Source organism: Cimex lectularius, unplaced genomic scaffold, assembly GCF_000648675.2.
Source record: "Cimex lectularius strain Harlan isolate CLEC.00 unplaced genomic scaffold, Clec_2.1 scaffold74, whole genome shotgun sequence".
NCBI classification, from domain to species: domain Eukaryota; kingdom Metazoa; phylum Arthropoda; class Insecta; order Hemiptera; family Cimicidae; genus Cimex; species Cimex lectularius.
Window position 1 is genome coordinate 1,300,611 of NW_019392795.1, and position 20,054 is coordinate 1,320,664.

The window sequence follows — 20,054 nt, forward strand, 5'->3', positions numbered from 1 at the left end:
CTTTCAAGAAGTACATCATGACACAGCATTGTTTCAAAACTTACAAATTGATTCCGTAACATAACTAAATGAAAAATCAATTTGGGATGCAGGCAAAGCCCTCAGTACTTCTTTCTTTTGACTGTCCACATAAGTAAAGGAAATAATGAAAATTTCAATATCCAAGAAGGTGCAAAAGGCAAATTTTGAACCCTGAATCACTGACTTTTAAGCAATTACGGGCACAGAAATGGGAGGCAAAAGCTTGAGGAAAAATGTCTGGCTAGCATAAAAACAATATGCCAAAACGATGAAATATCTAATATGCGAAACACAGACCTGTGGCATTGAGGGTTAACTTTCTAATTGTTCAAAATAGTTAAATCATCAATTGACCTTCTTTTTAATTTAATATGGATGAGGGAAAAGTTTTCAAATGCAGTGTCAATGCTTTGTGTAATACAGAAATACAATGTTGACCACACTCACACAGTCAATTTGCCAAATATTAGGTTAAAAAGCAAATGTGGTAAAGAATAAATAAATTTCAAAAAATTAATGGAATTGTTAAACAAAAAATAATAAAATAAAATTTAAATTTAAAAAACAAGGTGCAGCCAACATGAACTAACCCTCTAAAATTTGTATATAAATTTTTCCAAGAGAAAAAGCAATAAAAGGGGTTTTAATTTGTTTAAAAGAAACAAGGGCTAAACAAAAACAAGACACAAATACTAAATATCTTGTACACTTTCAAAAATCAAAATCGATATTTGGGTGATAAAACGCTACAAAAATGTAGTCAACATTAAAAGGCAAATTTCTCTCAAATATTGTTTTTCTAAAAGAAAATAAATAAAGTCGATTGTTTAAGCGTTACGAAACACATTCGGCAATTGTAGAAAATAAAATAGAAATAACAGCACCAAAAAAGATGGCTTGGCGTATTGTCGGTATTATGGCCCTTTCTCGTCTCACTTACCCTCACCTACAAACAATTATTAATCACAATAGAAAAGAAGTAAAGATTAGAGGTAAAATACACTCTCACACAAGCACAAACGGAAAAAAACATCAACAACCAAAACAAAAACATTAATTTTTTTTTTGCTTAAATAACAAACTTTTTTCTATTCAGACACTGCTTGATGAAATTATAATTAATACCATGATTTTTAAAAGTTAATAGCAGTTAAAATGATCAAAGTTTTATAGTCATATAAAATGTATTTATTGCATATATTGGATTATAAAATAAGTTCATAGCGTTTTAAATTATTCAAGTTTGGTAATTTAAATGGTGGGGGATATAGGTAATTTTCATAATTTTAATGTGGATTTTTTTATTACTACAGAAAGAAAAATACAGTTGAGACTGGAAGGAAAAATAACCCATCCTTAACGACCCAAGACATCAAGGAGACAATGTATCTTGTACAAGCATTTTAATGCATCTGAACAGATGGATGTTTATCAGGGCGATACGTAGGTGCCTGCCTCAAATTTATTGGATCACATCTTCATCTGTGTTTCCCTCATATAACACAATGTAAACAGCCTATTTTAAAAAGATTGATAACTGGAGATGAAAAATGGTTTATTTTTAATATTCAGAGGAAAATACAGTGACCAAAGGCCAGATTACATCTCAAGAATGTGCACTTGGTTGACTGCTTTTTCAAAATTTTTGATTTAATTGGTTGAATAGAAGGGTGTCAAGGAGAGTAGCCAGGTAGTAAATGACTGGAAATAGTCTGAACTCATCCGCCCAGGCAGATAGCTGCAAGCGCATGGTTGACTCAACATAACTGTTCTTTCATCCTTCACACTAGTTCACCATGGAAAGCTTTGCATTGCAAGTTTCAATGAGGAACTGTTCTATGAAGAAATTAGTTCTACGAAATGGGACATTGGGTGTGAGGAGAATAGTGACAAAATTAAGAAGCGAGAAGCTTGGCAGGAAATTGCATACAAATGTACAATTTTAACGATATGGAGCCTGCTGAATGGACGAAATTCTAACTTTTCTTCGACTAGGTTTCCTACTTTTTCATTTTTACCAAACTGTATCAGGTGTGCTGTTTTATGAGCTTCACCCACTCAACCGAGCTGTTAATTCTGATCGAACAGTAACGTTCGCTTCAACATTCATGCATGCACCAGAAATTGCTGAAGCTCAGGTGGGATGTACTACCCCACCCACTGTAATCGCCTGATCTCACCCATTCATACTGTCTTATTCCAGGCTCTGCGAAATTCTAGGGAAAATTTTATTTCACTTGAGAACTGCAAACAACACTTGAAAACACATCGCTGAAAACCTGTTAAGTTCCAAGAGGGTCGAATTAAAAAATTGTACGGAAGATGACAAAAGGAAATGGAACAAAATGGTTCCTATATTAATATTAATTAAATTTAATAATTTAGTGCTTGAAAAATTTAATCGAATTCACCATAAGGAGAGGGAAAAACGCTACGGTCTTATTTTACAACATATTTTAGATTCTGGGTGATTTCTGCTGTTCAAAAGCATATAGTTTTAATATCAAAATTTCAGAGAAACAAAAAGCAAAGCGACAAATTTAAATCTATTCATTTTGTAAAATTTTCCAACAAACAAGTTCAACATTGGGGTGACTTCATCAAGGAAATCCTTTTTACCTCAAGCGACACCGTAACTATTAGGCGGCATAAAAGGAAGTGTGATATGATGTCATTTTTTTATATATGTATATAACTATTATTATTGGGTTGGTGCAAAATTAAAGCAGGTTTTGAAAAGTTGTTTTATTTTCACAGATGCTTGTCAAGTAAACAAGGCTAAATCGTCAAATCTAAATTATGGATTAAAAATAAATACTTTTATTACTTACATTTTATTATTTTTTATACAAAACGTTTTAATTTGTATTGAATTTTATAAGAGTGAGGACCTAGAAATTAAATATGGCCAAACTAGATTTTTATCTAATTTATTTGTACAAATTTAAACTTTGGTGAAGTGCAGCCCAAACCGCGCTTAACATCAATACAGCGATGGTTTCAGAGATTTCGATCTCGAAGGATGGGAAGGTCACAATAGGCTTGCCATTGTGGACGACGAATAATTCAAAAAGGTGACAGAAGAAAATTCACATAAGCCAACATAGGAAATTGCGGAAGAGTTTAGTGTTGACCACTCAACGTTATTTCCCATCTGGAGCAAATTGGTAAAGTAAAGAAGTTTGACAAGTGGGTAATGTACGAACTAACCAAAGCTCAAAGAAATCAATGCTTTGAAACATACACGTCTCTTCTGTTGCGCCACAAAAACGATCAATTTTTCCATCGAATCATCACGTGCGATGAGAAATATTCTATACAATGACTAAGGTGTACAGGTAAATGGTTGGACAAGGATGAAGCACCAAAACACTTCCCCAAACCAAATCTGTACCCAAAATGGTTATGGTGAATGTCTGGTAGTTGTTCATTATAATTTTCTGAATTATGGTGAAACTATCACAGCAGAGAAATATTGCCAAGAAATTGACAAAATGCACGGGAAACTGCAACGACTTTGTCCAGCATTGGGAAGTGCCAATTCTTCTTCGCAATAGCACAAACTCTGTGGAAAGTTGAGGACTTAGGATATGAAACCTTACCGCACCCTCCATATTCACTCGACCTCTCGTCTACAGACATCCACTTTTTAAGGCATTCTAAGGTATAAAATTTTTAGAGCTAAAAACACATTCTAAAACTTTATTGTGAGAAAATAAGATTTTTATGTCAGCATAATAAAAACGCTTATTACAGCTGGCAAGATGTATAGATTGTGATGGAAAATATTTTGAATAAATTTTCTTTATTTTATAAAAATTAAAAACTGTTTTATCTGCCTTTTCAAAACCTGCATTATTTTTGCACCAGCCTAATACCAACAAATTTAATAGTTTTGGAAGTGTTCTTGCTTACATTATTGAATTATAATAGTTTGTCATTTAATAATTTATGGGCACTGCATTAATTTTTAGTGGTCATTGACTAACTGTCACTCGATAGTTAACTCTTGTCATTACTGATAAACTTGATTAGCTGAAAAAACCACAAGGAAAACCCAAACTCACAACATTTTCCTTCTCCTCGTTTTCTTTCGGTTTAAACAATTTCGAGAAGAAATCCTAGAAAAATATTCGTTTTCATATAACATCTTTATAACGAAAAATTGTTAGTGATCGGGGTTAATATTTCTCCGGAAATTAGTGTTTGATGAATTTTTGCGATTTTCGGGCCTCCCTGAATGAAGGAAATCTCTTTAAAAGGAACAATGATAAATCGGGAAATAAACATCATTTTGGACGGTAATGATATATACTTAAAAAATATAATAGAAATTTTGCTAATTACCTCCTCCCCGTTGGCTTGTTCAGTCGACTTTTCTGGATAGACGCCAGCCCTCAAAAACGAGGCCTTCCACGAATCGACTTCATCTTGTGTCTCACAACTCAGATCAAGTTGTTTATAATCCTTAAAATATCATTTAAAATAGTGTGAGTATTAAAAAGAAGATTTTAAACTTTGAAATTTTATTTTAAAAAAATAAAACCCACCTTGTAAACATTGCGTCCGTCCGGGTTAAATAATGAAAACATATGTCGCCTGGACATAAATCCTTGCTCAATATCTTTTAATTTCAATCCATCAAGGGGTAGCATGTATTTCTTCTCTCTTTCCTATTATTTACACAAAATAGAGAAAAAAAGTTAAATACTAAAATATTTGTTAAAAGGTTTTAATAAAAATACCTCTTCATCTTTAAACCATGATATGTTTTCGGACGTGAGGACAAACCAATAATCGCGACTTCCGCCTTTCATGATGCCGAGGTTGTGGATGCACATCCACCCTTTGCGTATGACCTGGTTGCCGAGTTTGCGACCGGACTTGTTCGAGTTCTCCGATGTCTGCTGGGCACTTAAGACGCTGGGAGTTAATGGTTAAACCTATAATTTTTCTACCGTCTGTATTACGCGATGCACCTACTTGGCAAAACCGATGAAGTCTTCGTGGTTCGTGTTCATATAAGCGAGCTCGCAGTCGACGAACATGATGAGCTGGTCCTTACAGAGTTGTTCGCGCTGGCGAACGTACGATGTAATTATCCTCTCTGTCTCTTCTCGTAGTCTCGGATATCTTGCCATCTTTTAACCAAAATTGCATAAATATATATAATATTTTTTTTTTAATTAGAAGACAGCTACCTTGTCTGTGCATATCCTGACAACGTTCGATAATTCTACAACGACTAGATCAACGCATTTTAAACAAGGTTCTTTAAGACGAGATATCTGTTTTTTTACTATAGCTTCAAACGCCATATCAGGAGTGAAAAGACCGACTCTGATACCTAAAAAAAAGAAATATTAATTTTATAAATATATTTTGCGTATAAAATAGATTTAAAACAATCTGTAAATATAATATAAATTTTCACATATACAGCGATTCCATGTTTATCTTGTAATTGGAAAAAATGATTAACAGGTTGATGGAAAATGTGTCATGGGTCTTAATACGAGGGGCAGTTCAGTTTATGTTTTCATTCCAGCCTACGAAAAGGCCATTTTTTGTTCTCAGGCCTTATTAGCCTGTTTTAGCCTTTAATTACCAACAGAAAATAAACATTCTAAATGGAATTAGAGCAGAGCGGAAAATAGTTAAGGGAAAAAAATGGAAAGGGTAAACCTCATACAAAAAAATCACTGAAACATGAAGCACGCTAGGAAGAAGAGGATTGGTAAAAATAAAAAGCTCTGTTTTAAGAAGGAAAACTAAATGTGAAGGTGCCAAAAAAGAAAGTGGAACTGGGCAGAGGAAAGCTGGGCAAGAAAGGTCACTGAATAGAAGCTGTACAAGAGAACAAGAAGAGACTGAATAACAGGAAGACGGATGGATAAGATATTACAATTTGCAGGCTTATAGAAAGAAAGAGAAAAAATGAAAAATATGGGGAGGGGCCTATGTTCCATCATAGCGCTATTGAAGAAGAGTTCTTTTTATTAGAAGGAAGATTAACTTTGTAAAAAGAATTATAATTTAGGATAAAAGTTTTTATTTAAGGTTTTATTAAAGTAATTTCTTATCATTCAACTTCATACTGGGTGTCGTGGATGAGGGGCCAAACACTTTACAATATTTTTTTATATCATGATCAAGATCTATGCAACGGCCTAACAACTTAACAAATTTAACCCTAGCATTTGTTGTTTTCTTACCATGGATATTTCTAATTGCAAACGCTATTTCCCTCCTCAGCTCTTTTTCATCGAATTCCATTTTGACAAGTTCAAAAGGGAAACGCTCGTGGAAAAGCCTGTTGATCTTAGCACCACCCGATAGTTCGTTTGTGTTGATCTGAGCCGACCCACTGCCTTCGATCGTCCGTTCGAAATCGGATTGAAGTTGCTGTATCATCCTGGAATAAATTACCAGTTAAAAAAAAAAAAAAAATGGACGTACGATACTAATAACGTTTACTTACTGTAGCATAGCTTTGGTCTTGATAGCCGGGTCGTCAGGCCTGAAGTGTTTATACTGTTCGACATCTTTTTCAAGCGCTAACATTTGTTTCTGTACAATTATTTTTAAAAGATTAAAAAAACGTTTTATGTTTTAAATTTCAATAAAAAATACCTGAAGTTTATCCCGGAGTCCAGGCAATGTGTCTCTGATATGGTTTGTAAGCTGCTGGTTAAGCACTCTCTGCAGGTACGGAGTTCCAAGACGATCTGCCATATGACGGTATGACTGATGGCTAAAAATAATTTTTTTTTAAATTTATTTTACTAATAAATACCTAAAGAAAATATTAAAATAAAATACCTTAAGAAGAATTTCCGCTCGGCAGCTAGAGCGGCTTTGATGTCTTTCCTTCCGTCAATATCCTTCTGACTCCTGTTAACTACGCCAATGTAACCACGGCGGAGTGGGAGCAACTTATTTTCCAGGATGTCCCTGGCGTCTGTCCCTTCATCCATCAAGTCCAGTTTCGTGATGACGCCGATTGTTCTCACACCTGAATGGAAAACAGGACATGTAAATTCTAACACTCGTGCTTTCATCAATTTGAAATAAATTGAAATTTTATTACTGATTGTCAATTTGAATTTTTATGATAGTGATGTCTTTTGATTTTAACTAGCTGTACTTGTTAAAATGAGAATTTTACTAGTTAAAATTTAATTACTCAATTAATTATATACATACATTACATAATTATATACATACAAATACATGTGAATCGTACAGCCTCGATAATGTAGTACAATCGTTAATAAAAGTGTATATGAAGCCGCGATTTGCTTATAATTGGAATAAATGGGGAGTCAAAATAAGAAATTTGTGGCATGGGCAACGGAAGTCACGGTAGCTCAAGTAGAAGAGCAACGACATATTTAGCCGAAAGTCATGAGTCCCACACAAATTTTTCATTTTAAAAAATAGGTATAATTAATTGAGTAATTATTTAATTAAGAATAAGTTGATAAAAATTATAAAAAAGTTAGTATTAAAATTTAATAATTAACAATTGAAAGTTTTAAAATGTTTTCTCAAAATCTTTAATAAAAAATAATAATAAAATATAATGAAGCATAAGACAGAAAAGGAAAACAACTTCCTAAAACTTTGAACATATAGGTACAAAAAAACAAAAAAAAACTATACATAAAGTGGACATTATGTTTGCTACGGTCGCTTGAGGAATCTCTAGCTACACAACAAACATTCTCTACACTTACCTAACTTTCAAGAAGTTAAAGGAAGTCTTGGAAATATTGTTTTCAATGGTGACAAATCCGATTGAATAAAAATAAAAAAGAAAGTTTAAAAAAAAGTGATTTCTCTGACCTTGCTCGTCGACCTCCTTGGCTAGTTTGAGTGCATCGCTATTTGCTAAATCTGTATTTGCAGGTGTTACGGCTAAAATAAGACAGTTGTCACGTTTGATAAATTGCAGGATCATCGAACGGATCTGGTGTTCGATATCGGGCGGCTGGTCTCCGATCGGTACCTTGGTCATGCCTGGCAAGTCTACCAATGTCAGGTTCAACACTGGAACATTAGCGTATGGGACTCTCTAACATGCACAAGAGCAAAGTGTTTGTGTCTGGACCCATGTTCCCTCTGCCACTGCACAATAAATATGAACAAGAGCTCTTAAAAAATAAAGAACTATTTTGTTTCCTTTTTAAAAATTATTTTAGACACTTTCTCTAATCCCTAATCAGTACAACACTTTATATTTTCTTTAATATAATTAAAACTTTTCCTATTGTAACTGAAATTAGGTTGGAAAATAAGTTTGTTCAGTTTTTGCACTACAAGTTTACGCTGCCAAGGGCAATGCTTAACTGCCTCTTATGCTGTTGCATAGCTAAAAAGCGACATTTCTCATAACATTTTAGTGAGTTTTGTTCATGTTTAGTCACTTGTATAATAATTTTTTCATAATGGAAGGAAATGACATGTCTCAGCAGCATTTTTTTTTTTTTTTTTAATTAAAAAAAAGGCACAAGCTTCCGAGGATCATAAAAACATATGCAGCATATATGGAGATGGAAAACTTAACAGAACGTGTGTACCAAATTTGCCAAATTTCAATCAAGAAACATCAACATCAGTGATGCACCCCTCATCGGTCATTCTATCAGGGTTGATTTAAGTTGAGAAAAACAATCGAAAAAAATTGATCACAAATCATGCATTAAATTGAAGCAGTAATAAACATATCCAATACAAATATTGAAAACTGCTCGTTAAAGTTGAGATGTTTCAAAATCCTATGGGTACCGCAAACTTTGAAGTCAATTTAGCCGCTTAAAAATGTCGCCTAGAAAATGACCCATTTTTAACGCATGTGATTAAAAGGAAATGAAAAATCGGTTAAAGCTGTGATTAAGAGATCACGGGGAACTGAGGGTGAACCACCTTAAGCAGCCTCGCAAAAGGGGTTGTCCACAAAGGAAATCGGAAAGTCGTCTTACATCAAGTGATACGACACCCCAAACATCGTTAATACCCCGTAGTAAATATTAAGACTTGGAATGTTTTGACACATCCTCCGCAATCTCCGGACTTAGCACTTTCTGATTACCACTTATTCAGGAACTCTGCATCGGGAAACCTCCACTAACGAGTAGGCTCACAAAAAGCATCAGAAATTTTATGAATAGAATGGCAAACAGCTAGCAAGAGGTCATTGATAAAAAGCATCTTAATTGACTAAAATGGACATGTATATAAAATAAAATGGGATTAATTGCACTCAAAAAACTCAAACAAACTTATTTGCCAACCTTATAGAAAATTTACAGATTTAACTAAAATTAATAAATCAATATCGTTGGGATTGAATATGACAAATAATAAGACATTTTCACCTTAAAATGTATTATAATTTTTTAAAAACTTATTTCTGTCAAATTATGAATATTTGGTTTAAAACTAAAAATTATTTTAATTCTGTTGCATTAGTGCTTTCAAATTTTATATTAAATATTGTACTGATTAAGTAAATAAATGTTCTTTAAATAATTAAATATTTAATTAAAAATAAAAGCTTAGATACATTATTATAAGCAGAGCCATGAGGAACAAGGATCCAAAAAAATAAAATAAAATAAAATAAATGAAATTGAAAGAACATAAAAACAGAAACAACAAAAAGAACAAAAATTCTGTGTTTTCCCTCAAGCACGTGCAACTAACTAGTGTTTGCATCCACTTTTTCGATTGTTCAACGGCTTTCTATTTTGAAATTTTTTCTCTCTGTTCGACCTAAATGGCCAGGTTTTGATTTTACCGTCTGGATCGGTTTGCTTTGCCAGCTGAAGCGCATCGGACGTGGCCAAATCTGTGTTTGCCGGCGTGACAGCAAGGATAAGACACGTCTCCTTGGTTATAAATTGAAATATCATGTCCTTTATCTGACTCTCGATGTCAATTGGCTGATCTCCGACTGGTACCTTGGTCAGCCCAGGCAAGTCGATCAGTGTGATGTTCAACACTGCTCAAGGAAATCTCAATTAAAAAAAAATACCTTCCCAATTTGTTCTTTCTGTTTTTGTTAATGTTTCAAAAATAAATATAAATTCAATAAAGAAAAGAAACGCCCAGTAATCAAAATATTATTTCATTTAACAAACTCATTATCAGTATTTTACCCAAATTTTAATTACAAAAAGAATTAAATTAAAATTTAAGAAAAATCTAACAAGAATTTAAAATTAATGTTTGTTAATTTTTTCATTAACCCAGACACACCCCCTTTTTTCTTATCCCAGAAATAAATTAAATGTCAGTTATACCATTCGGAGAGTACACTCTTAGATTAATCGGTACATTGGAAATCCCTTTGTTCGAGCCAGTCACTCGGTCAGTCTCGGCTTCGATCTCACGCCGTATCTCGTCGAAATCCGTGAACTTCTTCCCCTTGCAGTGGAGGAACTCGCCATGTTCTAAAAAAGAGACGACCCTGAGTTGTTGGCTTTGCACATTCGCTATTTGTTTTCATTGGGCTAATGGTCTCAAGCCAATGAACCGTAATTAAAGGTCATTTCAACAATTACCTGTGTTGCTATTGATCAACTGGAGAATCAGCGGCCTTCTTGTCACAATACCAGAACCTCTTGGCAAGAAATCCCTGGAAGGAAAATTAAAAATAGCACATAAATAAAGAAAAATTATTGTAAAAATTGTTTTCATTTGATTTTTTAAATAAATAATTTATTTGTAGTAAACATCTTACAAAAATGTGCCTGTTTTTTATTCTCTCGGGCACAATCCTGGCACTATGGCCAGTACCCAGAGGATGGATAGAAGTTAAGAGAAATTAATCAACACACTCAATACGAGGGATTAAGGAACGTCTCGAGGTCATCAAAAAACATTGTTTAAGGTGTTGTGGTGGGCTCTCTGGATGGGAAAGTGTAGAGAAAGCGTAAGGCATAGGATGACTTCAATAATCGAGAAGTTGGAGTGGAACTTTTAGAAGCAAGATCAGGTCAGTTTGTCGTGTATAATGAGGTTAGTGACAAAATAAGGGGCTTTTGACAATTTTAGGATCTTTGAATGAAAGGAAAGTAGGTGGATGGCTTGGCAGAACCCCACTGTTCCACTAGTAGAGTAGTTGCTGTAAGTCTTGTGGGCCACGGTAGCCGAGTGGTTAAGGCGACAGACTCTCGGCTAGTAGATCCCGCGGTCGTGGGTTCGATCCCCACCGTTGCCTCTGGACTTTTTCTGACATCTAAGGGGTCTGGTGGCCGCAACTGAAAGAAATTGAAATTGCACGACCCTGAATTTGGTCCCAACCCTCTTCAAAAATGAGTTTCTTAGATGGAAGAACACCGGCACAACGGGGCTCAAGTTCATATTTGTGTTGCAAGCCCCCCCCCCAAAAAAAAATGTAGCCAGGAATAAAGTACAATGTTCGCGCCAAAAATCGCGAATTATAATTGTTTATTTTGTTTCCGAAATGCCATTAATCTAGAATTTATCCTAGCTCTGTTCCCTCCCCACAATCCTGTCCTGTTGCTGCCTAGTCCTGCTCTAGTCCTGTTCGCTTCCTTAGACTCCAAGAGTGATTTTCTTTTAGTTTTTCTCTTATTTTCAAGAAGCATTTTTTTTTCGTTTTGTTAATTATCGCGTCCAAAATAACACGGTGTCTCCTCCCGCATCCTTAATGCGACATATCATACAGGGTTCGGACGGAGCCCCGAAGGTAATTAATAGACTAGGATTCTGTTTTACCTTTGGCCAGAGTTATTGCAGGTTCTAGCTATTAAACGGCTCTTCTCCCTGGGTGTCGAGAAAATCAAGCCACAGCAAGTTAGTATTTTATTTTATTTTGTATTTTTATTTAATTTTATTTTATTTTTATTGCGACCGACCAGCACGTGCACATGCAATAAGCTGTACAGCTCAGCTGCAGTGCTCAGGAGGGAACTCCTCCAGTCCCTGGTATCCATTGTACAAAAAGTCTTGTATAAAGTTAGCTTAGGGTTGACAGTCAAGAAGGATTTTGGTCCTGGAAATCTACGTAGTCACCCAAGTCTTCTGCTAACTTGTCTCTTAAGTCTTGTGAGGAGGATTCCATGTCAATAAATTGTCTAGATATATTCATAAGTATCTGACTTAGATGGAAATTGGTATCTTTTTGTTGTTGATTTATGGTGGAGAAAAAGACTGTTTTTTCAATGTGGACCTATTCTGAGTATATTTCTCTTCATTCAGTCTTGTCCTTTACAAATGGTACTTGTCTTCGATAAGATCAAGGTGTTCTTGGATGTTGGAGGTACGTTGGATAGGATTTGACTAAGACAACAAAACTGCGGTAATGTCCACGTAAGTGGTGATGATATTGGGGCGTGTAGGTAGGTCAGCAGTATAGATTATATAAAAGATGGAAGATAAAGGCATGTATTAATTTGATTTCTGAAAACTGTGACATCATCTCTCTACTCTGAAGCAGCAGTAGACAAAATTTCAGTAGAAAGTAATAAGTAGGTAGGAAGTGCTTAAGTTTATAAAGCTAAACTAGGAACACACCCAAGCAATATTCTTTATTCTCTACACCAAAGGAGATAGTTTCGATTAGTGAGTTTTAGCGATCCTCAGCCTTCATAGTTGTCCTTTGTTAAGTTGTCTGTGTGGGGATTCCACATCAGTCTGCGGTCTGGGTACAGTCTTAAGTATCTGACTTGAACGGAAGTTGGTAGCTCCTAGTAGTTGATGTAAAAGTAAATTGGGTATATTTTTCCTCATTCAGTCTTATCCTCTTTTTGAATTAGTGTTTGATAAACTCAAGATAATCTTGGATGTTAAAGGCTGCTTGGATTGTATAGAAAAGTCAGCAAAACATATGATGCATATCCTGGTTTGATACTGTGTATAAGTCACTTTAATCAGTTAAATAGAATTCCAGGATAATGTAATAAAAAAAAATACAATTTTGACCATACGACATTTTAGTTGAATTAAAAATTAAAAGACAGATTTTTTTTATAGTTTTAAACTAGATGAATTAAGTTGTTTAAAAAAATTGAATGTCTTTTTTACTTTTAAAACTTTTAACTGAATGCTTATTTCAAGATTGTGAGATGAGGTCTGATATGATATAATATTATGGTATGTGTAATAGAAATATTACATATTTGAACTGAATATGTAACAAATGAGTTTAAATAAAATTAGTATTCATTGTAAGTATTTGAAATATTAACTTAAAAAAAAAAAATTGTGATTAAGCTTAAGAGCTAAGATCATACAAATAGAAAATAATCCCTGCATGTCGTTTCTTGTAAGATTATGGTGACTAAAGCAGGAAATGGAGGGTTAAATAGACCGCATTACAGGGAATATGACTTATCTCACTGCCCATATCTTTCCGGCTAATTAAAAGATAGAATCACTTTTAATTGAAAAGGAGTCTGAACTTCTCGAGTTGGTATAATTTAAAAAGTTTCAACCGTACATCCAAGCGGATAATGCTATCAGGATGCAACCCTTTTTGTTGATAAAGAAGACTGACGGGATAAAAACAAAAAGAACAAATATCACTATGAATGTTAGCATTGAAAGCTATTCGGCCTTGATTTCAATAGCAAACAGTCATGGTTTGTCTACCTAATACAAATTAATACTAACTGACTCGCATATTAATATTAGTTGAAGAAAAAAAATTTAAAGCCAATTTTTTTTTTTTTAATTTTTAAGACGTGCTTCCCCGATTTCATCTCTTTGACCTGTGTACCCCAACCATTTACACAAATTGGTCTTAAATGATAGTTGATTAAAATTAGACACAGGTCTTAAGTAGAAGGGCAAAATGGTCAAGAGTTTAAGACCAACTTCTCTATTTAAAAAAAAAAAAAGCTTTTATCAATCCATAGCCTTAGGATAGAGTTAACATTCCATTGTAATGTATTTGTACCTCATAATTATTTCTGACCTTGTGTCAAAAAACAAAGAATGTTCTTTGAGAAAATAATCTCTAATTTATTTTAAAAAAAATTATATATATATAATCATATATATTACCATAATTAGGCATAGTAAAAATAGTTTTTGTCAATCAGTAGAAATTAATTAAACATAAAGGGGATGTCATCTATTGGTGATTTTGTTTCAACAGGTAGTACATTTCCAATAATCACGTTTCGTACAATAATTTGTTTTTATTTATTATTATTCCCATGAGATTTTCCTCCTTTGGTCAGCTGAGTGATAAGCCTGTAATCTGGTCATTTCCGTTCATTTTGGTCTGCCTACCCTCTCTGGGTTTACTTTTGTGCAGGGAATAAAATGCCAAAACACACCAGACGCTGAAACGCATCTGACAGACCAAACCAACGAGGAAAGGTGGATCAAAATGATTGGTAGTGGCCAAAAAAAATTTTATCAGCCAAAATGAAACTATAGATCTGAAGGCAGTTGTAAACGTTTCTATTCTGGTTATTGATTGACACAGTTGGATTTTTTTAAACATTTAATAAAGCCAACATTTCAAATTATCATAATTTACAAGTGTACAATAGTTCAACACATTTTCTTTTCTTTTGTTCTAAATCAGCATGATTGAATACTTTAAAAAATCAAACGTAACATCATAAAGGCAAAAAAAGAGTATTTTTCTATTTTTAGCTTGTGTGCCTTATTGCAATAATATACCATTATTTCTATCCAAGTCTACTACTTTCCTTTCTTAACAGTAAATAAATTGTATTGACAGTTATGATTATTCGGAGATCGTGAGATGCGATCTGGTATGAAGTACATTTTAGAAAAATCTCTCTAAACATCACACATTGACTGTTAAGTTGTACAGTGACAAAATGATTTATTTTTAAATGAAAATGCACGTAATCATATTAGAAAATTTTTTCCACACCTTTTTCACTTAATCAATTTTTGTTTTATTTGCTGGCCAAAGTAATAACTATACTTCTAAAAACAACTTGAATTATATAAAAAAAAATTATTTGCCAGAAGAAGGAAAAACTAACGATAAAAGTTTGCCATGGCTTGGCGTACCATGACTGAAACTGTTTCATCGATATTTGAAGAAGTTAGTAAGAGCTCATAAGTACATATATTATTGAGACAATGGCACCATAATCATCACGGAATGATTGTGTCATTTTGTGATAAAAACTTCATATCAGTGCTTGTTTTGATTAGAAAAGAACCCAGAACAATTCTTCAGAGAGGAGTCGAGTTTTGACGTTTGGGCAAAATAAAAAACGTGTTTACTTTCAGTTAGATGATGACAAAGTTACCAAGCTAGCGTAGAAAGGCTAACTATTGAAAAACTTAAATTTTTAGAACTGAAGAGTACAATATTTCTTAGTCAAGTAGTACAATTAAGTTAACTGAAAAACAATCCTACTGACCTATTATTATTATTTGTTTTAGGATTGTTTAGGACTGATTCATTTTTTGAATTGTACACAATAAACAAATGTTAGAGACCTATTTTAAAATATCTTGTGGTTTCTTCTAATGGTTCTACACTCACCACAAATTTGTAGGAATAGTATGAAATTTTACTTGTCATTTTATTCAATGAGGCTAGCTTTATAAGATTTTAAATAATTTTCTATGATTTGACACCCCCAAAAATTGTATTATGCAATGAATATTTGGGGTGTATTGATCTGAGCAAATGATAGTATGAAATTAGTCAGAAAAGTATACTTTTGTTGCCAATTTTAAACAAAACTATGTATGTACATATATTTTTTATCACTTTACTTATTTTCTTTTTGACAATTTAAATGCCAAAAATATGAACACGCAATTAGACTCACAAGTCAATATTTTTGTAAGGATAGTTTAGCTGTCAGTTTTTAAAATATTGAAGGTTTTCTAGTTTGATTCTACCTATTCTGAAATAAAGACAAAGATAAGAGAATTTGATTCTCCCCCCCCAAAAAAAAATATCTTGGGTGTGTTGATTTGAAAAGAAATGCAAATACAAAAATTGACTTATTGTTTTTCCTCATGCCAATTACATAGAATCCCAAAATTGACGTTAAAATTTTTATTCTGCAATAGATTTTTGAGTGTACTGATTCAACCAAGTAATAGACTCACAACTCACAAGTAAATAATTTGCATTTTACATAATTATGACTGGTTTTCTACAATTTGGTTTTCCATTCCAATCTTTTTTTTTTCTTCTTTTTTTTGAAAATACAAACTAATATTTTGTGTATATTACTTATTTATTTCATCTTTTTTTTTAAATATATAATTCATATGGATAGTTCTCGAGATCAGTATTGATTTGAACTAGTAACAGACTCCAAATTGATATTTTGACAAGTGCTACAACAAAATTTATTCGGTAAGGATACTTTTGCGGTTAGTTTCAAATAATTTTGAGTAGTTTTTAAACAATGTGTTCCAAAAAATTGTGTTCTGCAATGGATGTTTCTTGGGTATATTGATCGGAACAAACAATAGAATGGATTTTGTAAGAAAGTTTCCTTTTATTACGATTTTAAACAATTCCGAGTTGTTTTTCACAAATCAGACTCCTCCAAAATTGTATTCATGCATATAAATGCAATGAATGTTTTAGGGTGAATGCAACGGAATTTTTTTTTTTTTGTGTGTATTGATTTGACACATCGATATTTTGAAATGTGATATAACAAAATTTACTTAATAAGGATATTTGTCAGTGTTGAAGAGGATCAGGTGTATGGTTTCGAATATTTGATATTTGTCAGTATTAAAAAATATTGACTGATTTCCTACAATTTTATTCTAACCATATTCTGCGAGGGGCCGCGGTAGCCGAGTGGTTAAGGCGTCAGACTCTCGGCTATTAGATCCCGCGGTCGTGGGTTCGATCCCCACCATCGCCTCTGGACTTTTTCTGACGCCTAAGGGGACCGGTGGCCGCAATTGAAAGAAATTGACACGGCACTCATCAATGGAAGGGGCGGGATCGGATCTCAGCGACCCTGAATTTGGTCCCAACCTCCTTCAAAAATGAGTTTCTTCGATGGAAGAACACCGGTACAACGGGGGCTCAAGTTCACATTTGTGTTGCGAGTCCTCCCCCAAAATATGGAGCCGGGGATAAAGTACAATAAGCTGTACAGCTCAGCTGCAGTACTCAGGAGGGAACTCCTCCAGTCCCTGGTATCCATTGGAGGGGGAAAAAAAAAAAAAAAAAAAAAAAACACCACCATATTCTGCAATGACTTTTATATGGGGTGTGTTGGTCTGAACAAGTAATAGTATGAAAATAATGAGATAGAAAAGAAAAGTGTGTCAATTTGAAACAAATATGAACTTATGTTTGGTGTATATATTTTTTTTATCGCATTATTTGAAATATTTTATTTTTTTTAATCTATATTAGCTTATTGGCCATAATTGACCATATTAATTATTCCAATTAATTATTCTTCTTATATAAGGTTGAAATGAAAAATTAGTGCCAAGAGCGGGATTCGAACTCAATATGCCGTTGCTCTAACCACTTGATCTACAATAGTTTCGATATCATGAAGTCAAGATAGCTCAAGTGGTCAGAGAAGCGGTGTATTGAGCTGATGGTGTGGGTTTGAATCCCACTTGTGACACTAATTTTTCATCACAACCAAAACCTTAGATAAAAATATTTAATTTGGAATTTTATTTCCTCTCAATAATTAGAATACCGTGAATGACATCCTCAAAAATTGTGTTCTGCAATGGATGGTTTTGGGGAGTATTGATCACAAGAAATAATTTTATGAAATTTATGAGAAAGGATAGGAAAGTTTGTCAATTTTAAACAAATGTACACTTATGTTTAGTGTATATCTACATTTTTTTCTCTTGGTAATTAAAATCCTAAGACTGACATTCCCAAAAATTGGGTTCCACAATGGATGTTTCTATGATGGATTAATCTGAATAAACAGTATAAAATTTATGGGAAAGAATAGGTAAGTTCCTCAATTTTAAACAAATATACTCTTTTGTTGTATATGTACTTTTTATTTGTAATCTTTTATTTTCTCTTGGTTATTTTAATCTCCTGAAAATTGTATTCTGCAATGGCCATTTCTAGAGTGTATCGTTCTGAACAAGTAATAGTATAAAAATCATGAGAAAAAATGGCGAAGTTTGCCAATTGTAAAACAAATATATTAAAAGATAGTTCTTACTCACAGTTTTTTGTTGTCAACTAACAGAATTTCAAGCTTGATGCTGACCATTTACATTAGATTCACAACCTTCAACCTGACAATGAGCTATAAGCTTGAATTTCGGATAGTTTACAACAATAACTGTGAGTAAGAACTATCATTTAAAAAAGATTAAATAACATAATCACTCCACCTTCATCATTTCTAATGTACACTTATGTGTGGTGTGAATATACAGTATTTTTTCTTTTGATTAGAATCTTAGGACTGAAATTCCCAAAAAATAATAGTCTAAAATTGATGAGGAAAACTAACACAATTGCCATTTTTAAACATATACATTGAATTTGGTGTACGTATACATTAGTATTTCTCTTGAAGATTAGAAACCGAAGACTGACATTCCCAAAAATTGTGTTCTGCAATGGATGGTTGCGAAATGTATTGATTTTTGAGAAAGGATAGTAAAGTGTGTCAATTTTAAATAAATATATACTTATGTTTGGTGTATTATCATCAATTTTGCTGTTGATTCGAAACCCAAGACTGACATTCTAAAAAATTGTTCGGAAATGGATGGCTGTAAGGTGTGTTGATTTGGACAAGTAAATGAGATTTTTGAGAAAGGACAGTAAATAAGGAAAGGATAGTAAGTATTTTGCTGCTCATTAGAAACCCAAGACTGACATTCCCAAAAATTGTGTTCTGCAATGGACGGTTGTGAGGTGCATTGATTTGGCAGAACAAATGCAATTTTTGAAAAAGGATAGTAAAGTGTGCCAATTTTAAATAAATATGTACTTATGTTTGGTGTATTACCATCAATTTTGCTATTGATTAGAAACCCAAGACTGACATTCCCAAAAATTGGTCTGAAATGGATGGCTGTGAGGTGTATTGATTTGGCAGAGCAAACGAAATTTTTGAAAAAGGATAGTAAAGTGTGCCAATTTTAAACATATACATAGTTATGTTTGGTGTATAAATACATCAATTTTGTTGCTGATTAGAAACCCAAGACTGCAATTTCCAAAAATTGTTCTGAAAAGGTTGGCTGTGAGGTGTATTGATTTGGACAAGTAAATGAGATTTTTGAGAAAGGACAGTAAATAAGGAAAGGATAGTAAGTATTTTGCTGCTCATTAGAAACCCAAGACTGACATTCCCAAAAATTGTGTTCTGCAATGGATGGCTGTGAGGTGTATTGATTTGGCAGAGCAAATGAAATTTTGGAAAAAGGATAGTAAAGTGTGCCAATTTTAAACAAATATACACTTTTGTTTGGTGTATTATCATCAATTTTGCTGTTGATTCGAAACCCAAGACTGCCATTTCCAAAAATTGTTCTGAAATGGATGGCTGTAAGGTGTGTTGATTTGGACAAGTAAATGAGATTTTTGAGAAAGGACAGTAAATAAGGAAAGGATAGTAAGTATTTTGCTGCTCATTAGAAACCCAAGACTGACATTCCCAAAAATTGTTCTGAAATGGATGGCTGTGAGGTGTATTGATTTGGCAGAGCAAATGAAATTTTGGAAAAAGGATAGTAAAGTGTGCCAATTTTAAACATATACATAGTTATGTTTGGTGTATAAATACATCAATTTTGATGCTGATTAGAAACCCAAGACTGACATTTCCAAAAATTGTTCCGAAATGGATGGCTGTGAGGTGTATTGATTTGGCAGAGCGAACAAAATTTTTGAAAAAGGGTAGTAAAGTGTGACAATTTTAAATAAATATATACTTATGTTTGGTGTATTATCATCAATTTTGCTGTTGATTAGAAAGCCAAGACTGACATTCCCAAAAATTGTTCTGAAATGGATGGCTGTGAGGTGTATTGATTTGGCAGAGCGAACAAAATTTTTGAAAAAGGATAGT

At 33.3% G+C, this 20,054-nt stretch overlaps 1 protein-coding gene across 11 annotated transcripts in view; it reads right to left on the reverse strand.

Annotated features, from left to right (window-relative positions):
- The window catches only part of LOC106667509 (dynamin), a 44,116-nt gene that overhangs the window by 20,065 nt on the left and 3,997 nt on the right, over window positions 1-20,054 (reverse strand). For 3 of the 11 annotated variants that reach the window (XM_014395484.2, XM_014395479.2, XM_014395491.2), the window contains exons 3-15: window positions 10,590-10,663; window positions 10,329-10,478; window positions 7,870-8,073; window positions 6,844-7,036; window positions 6,655-6,775; window positions 6,503-6,591; window positions 6,237-6,436; window positions 5,223-5,368; window positions 5,005-5,162; window positions 4,767-4,944; window positions 4,572-4,694; window positions 4,369-4,488; window positions 4,089-4,142 (exon numbers count right to left, since the gene is read on the reverse strand). In XM_014395484.2, coding sequence (XP_014250970.1) covers window positions 4,089-4,142; window positions 4,369-4,488; window positions 4,572-4,694; window positions 4,767-4,944; window positions 5,005-5,162; window positions 5,223-5,368; window positions 6,237-6,436; window positions 6,503-6,591; window positions 6,655-6,775; window positions 6,844-7,036; window positions 7,870-8,073; window positions 10,329-10,478; window positions 10,590-10,663 — 1,810 coding nt within the window. Of the gene's footprint in view, window positions 1-961; window positions 968-4,088; window positions 4,143-4,368; window positions 4,489-4,571; window positions 4,695-4,766; window positions 4,945-5,004; window positions 5,163-5,222; window positions 5,369-6,236; window positions 6,437-6,502; window positions 6,592-6,654; window positions 6,776-6,843; window positions 7,037-7,869; window positions 8,074-9,823; window positions 10,028-10,328; window positions 10,479-10,589; window positions 10,664-20,054 lie in introns of all 11 variants that reach the window. The other 8 variants (XM_014395487.2, XM_014395490.2, XM_014395482.2 and 5 more) reach the window with 7 other exon arrangements.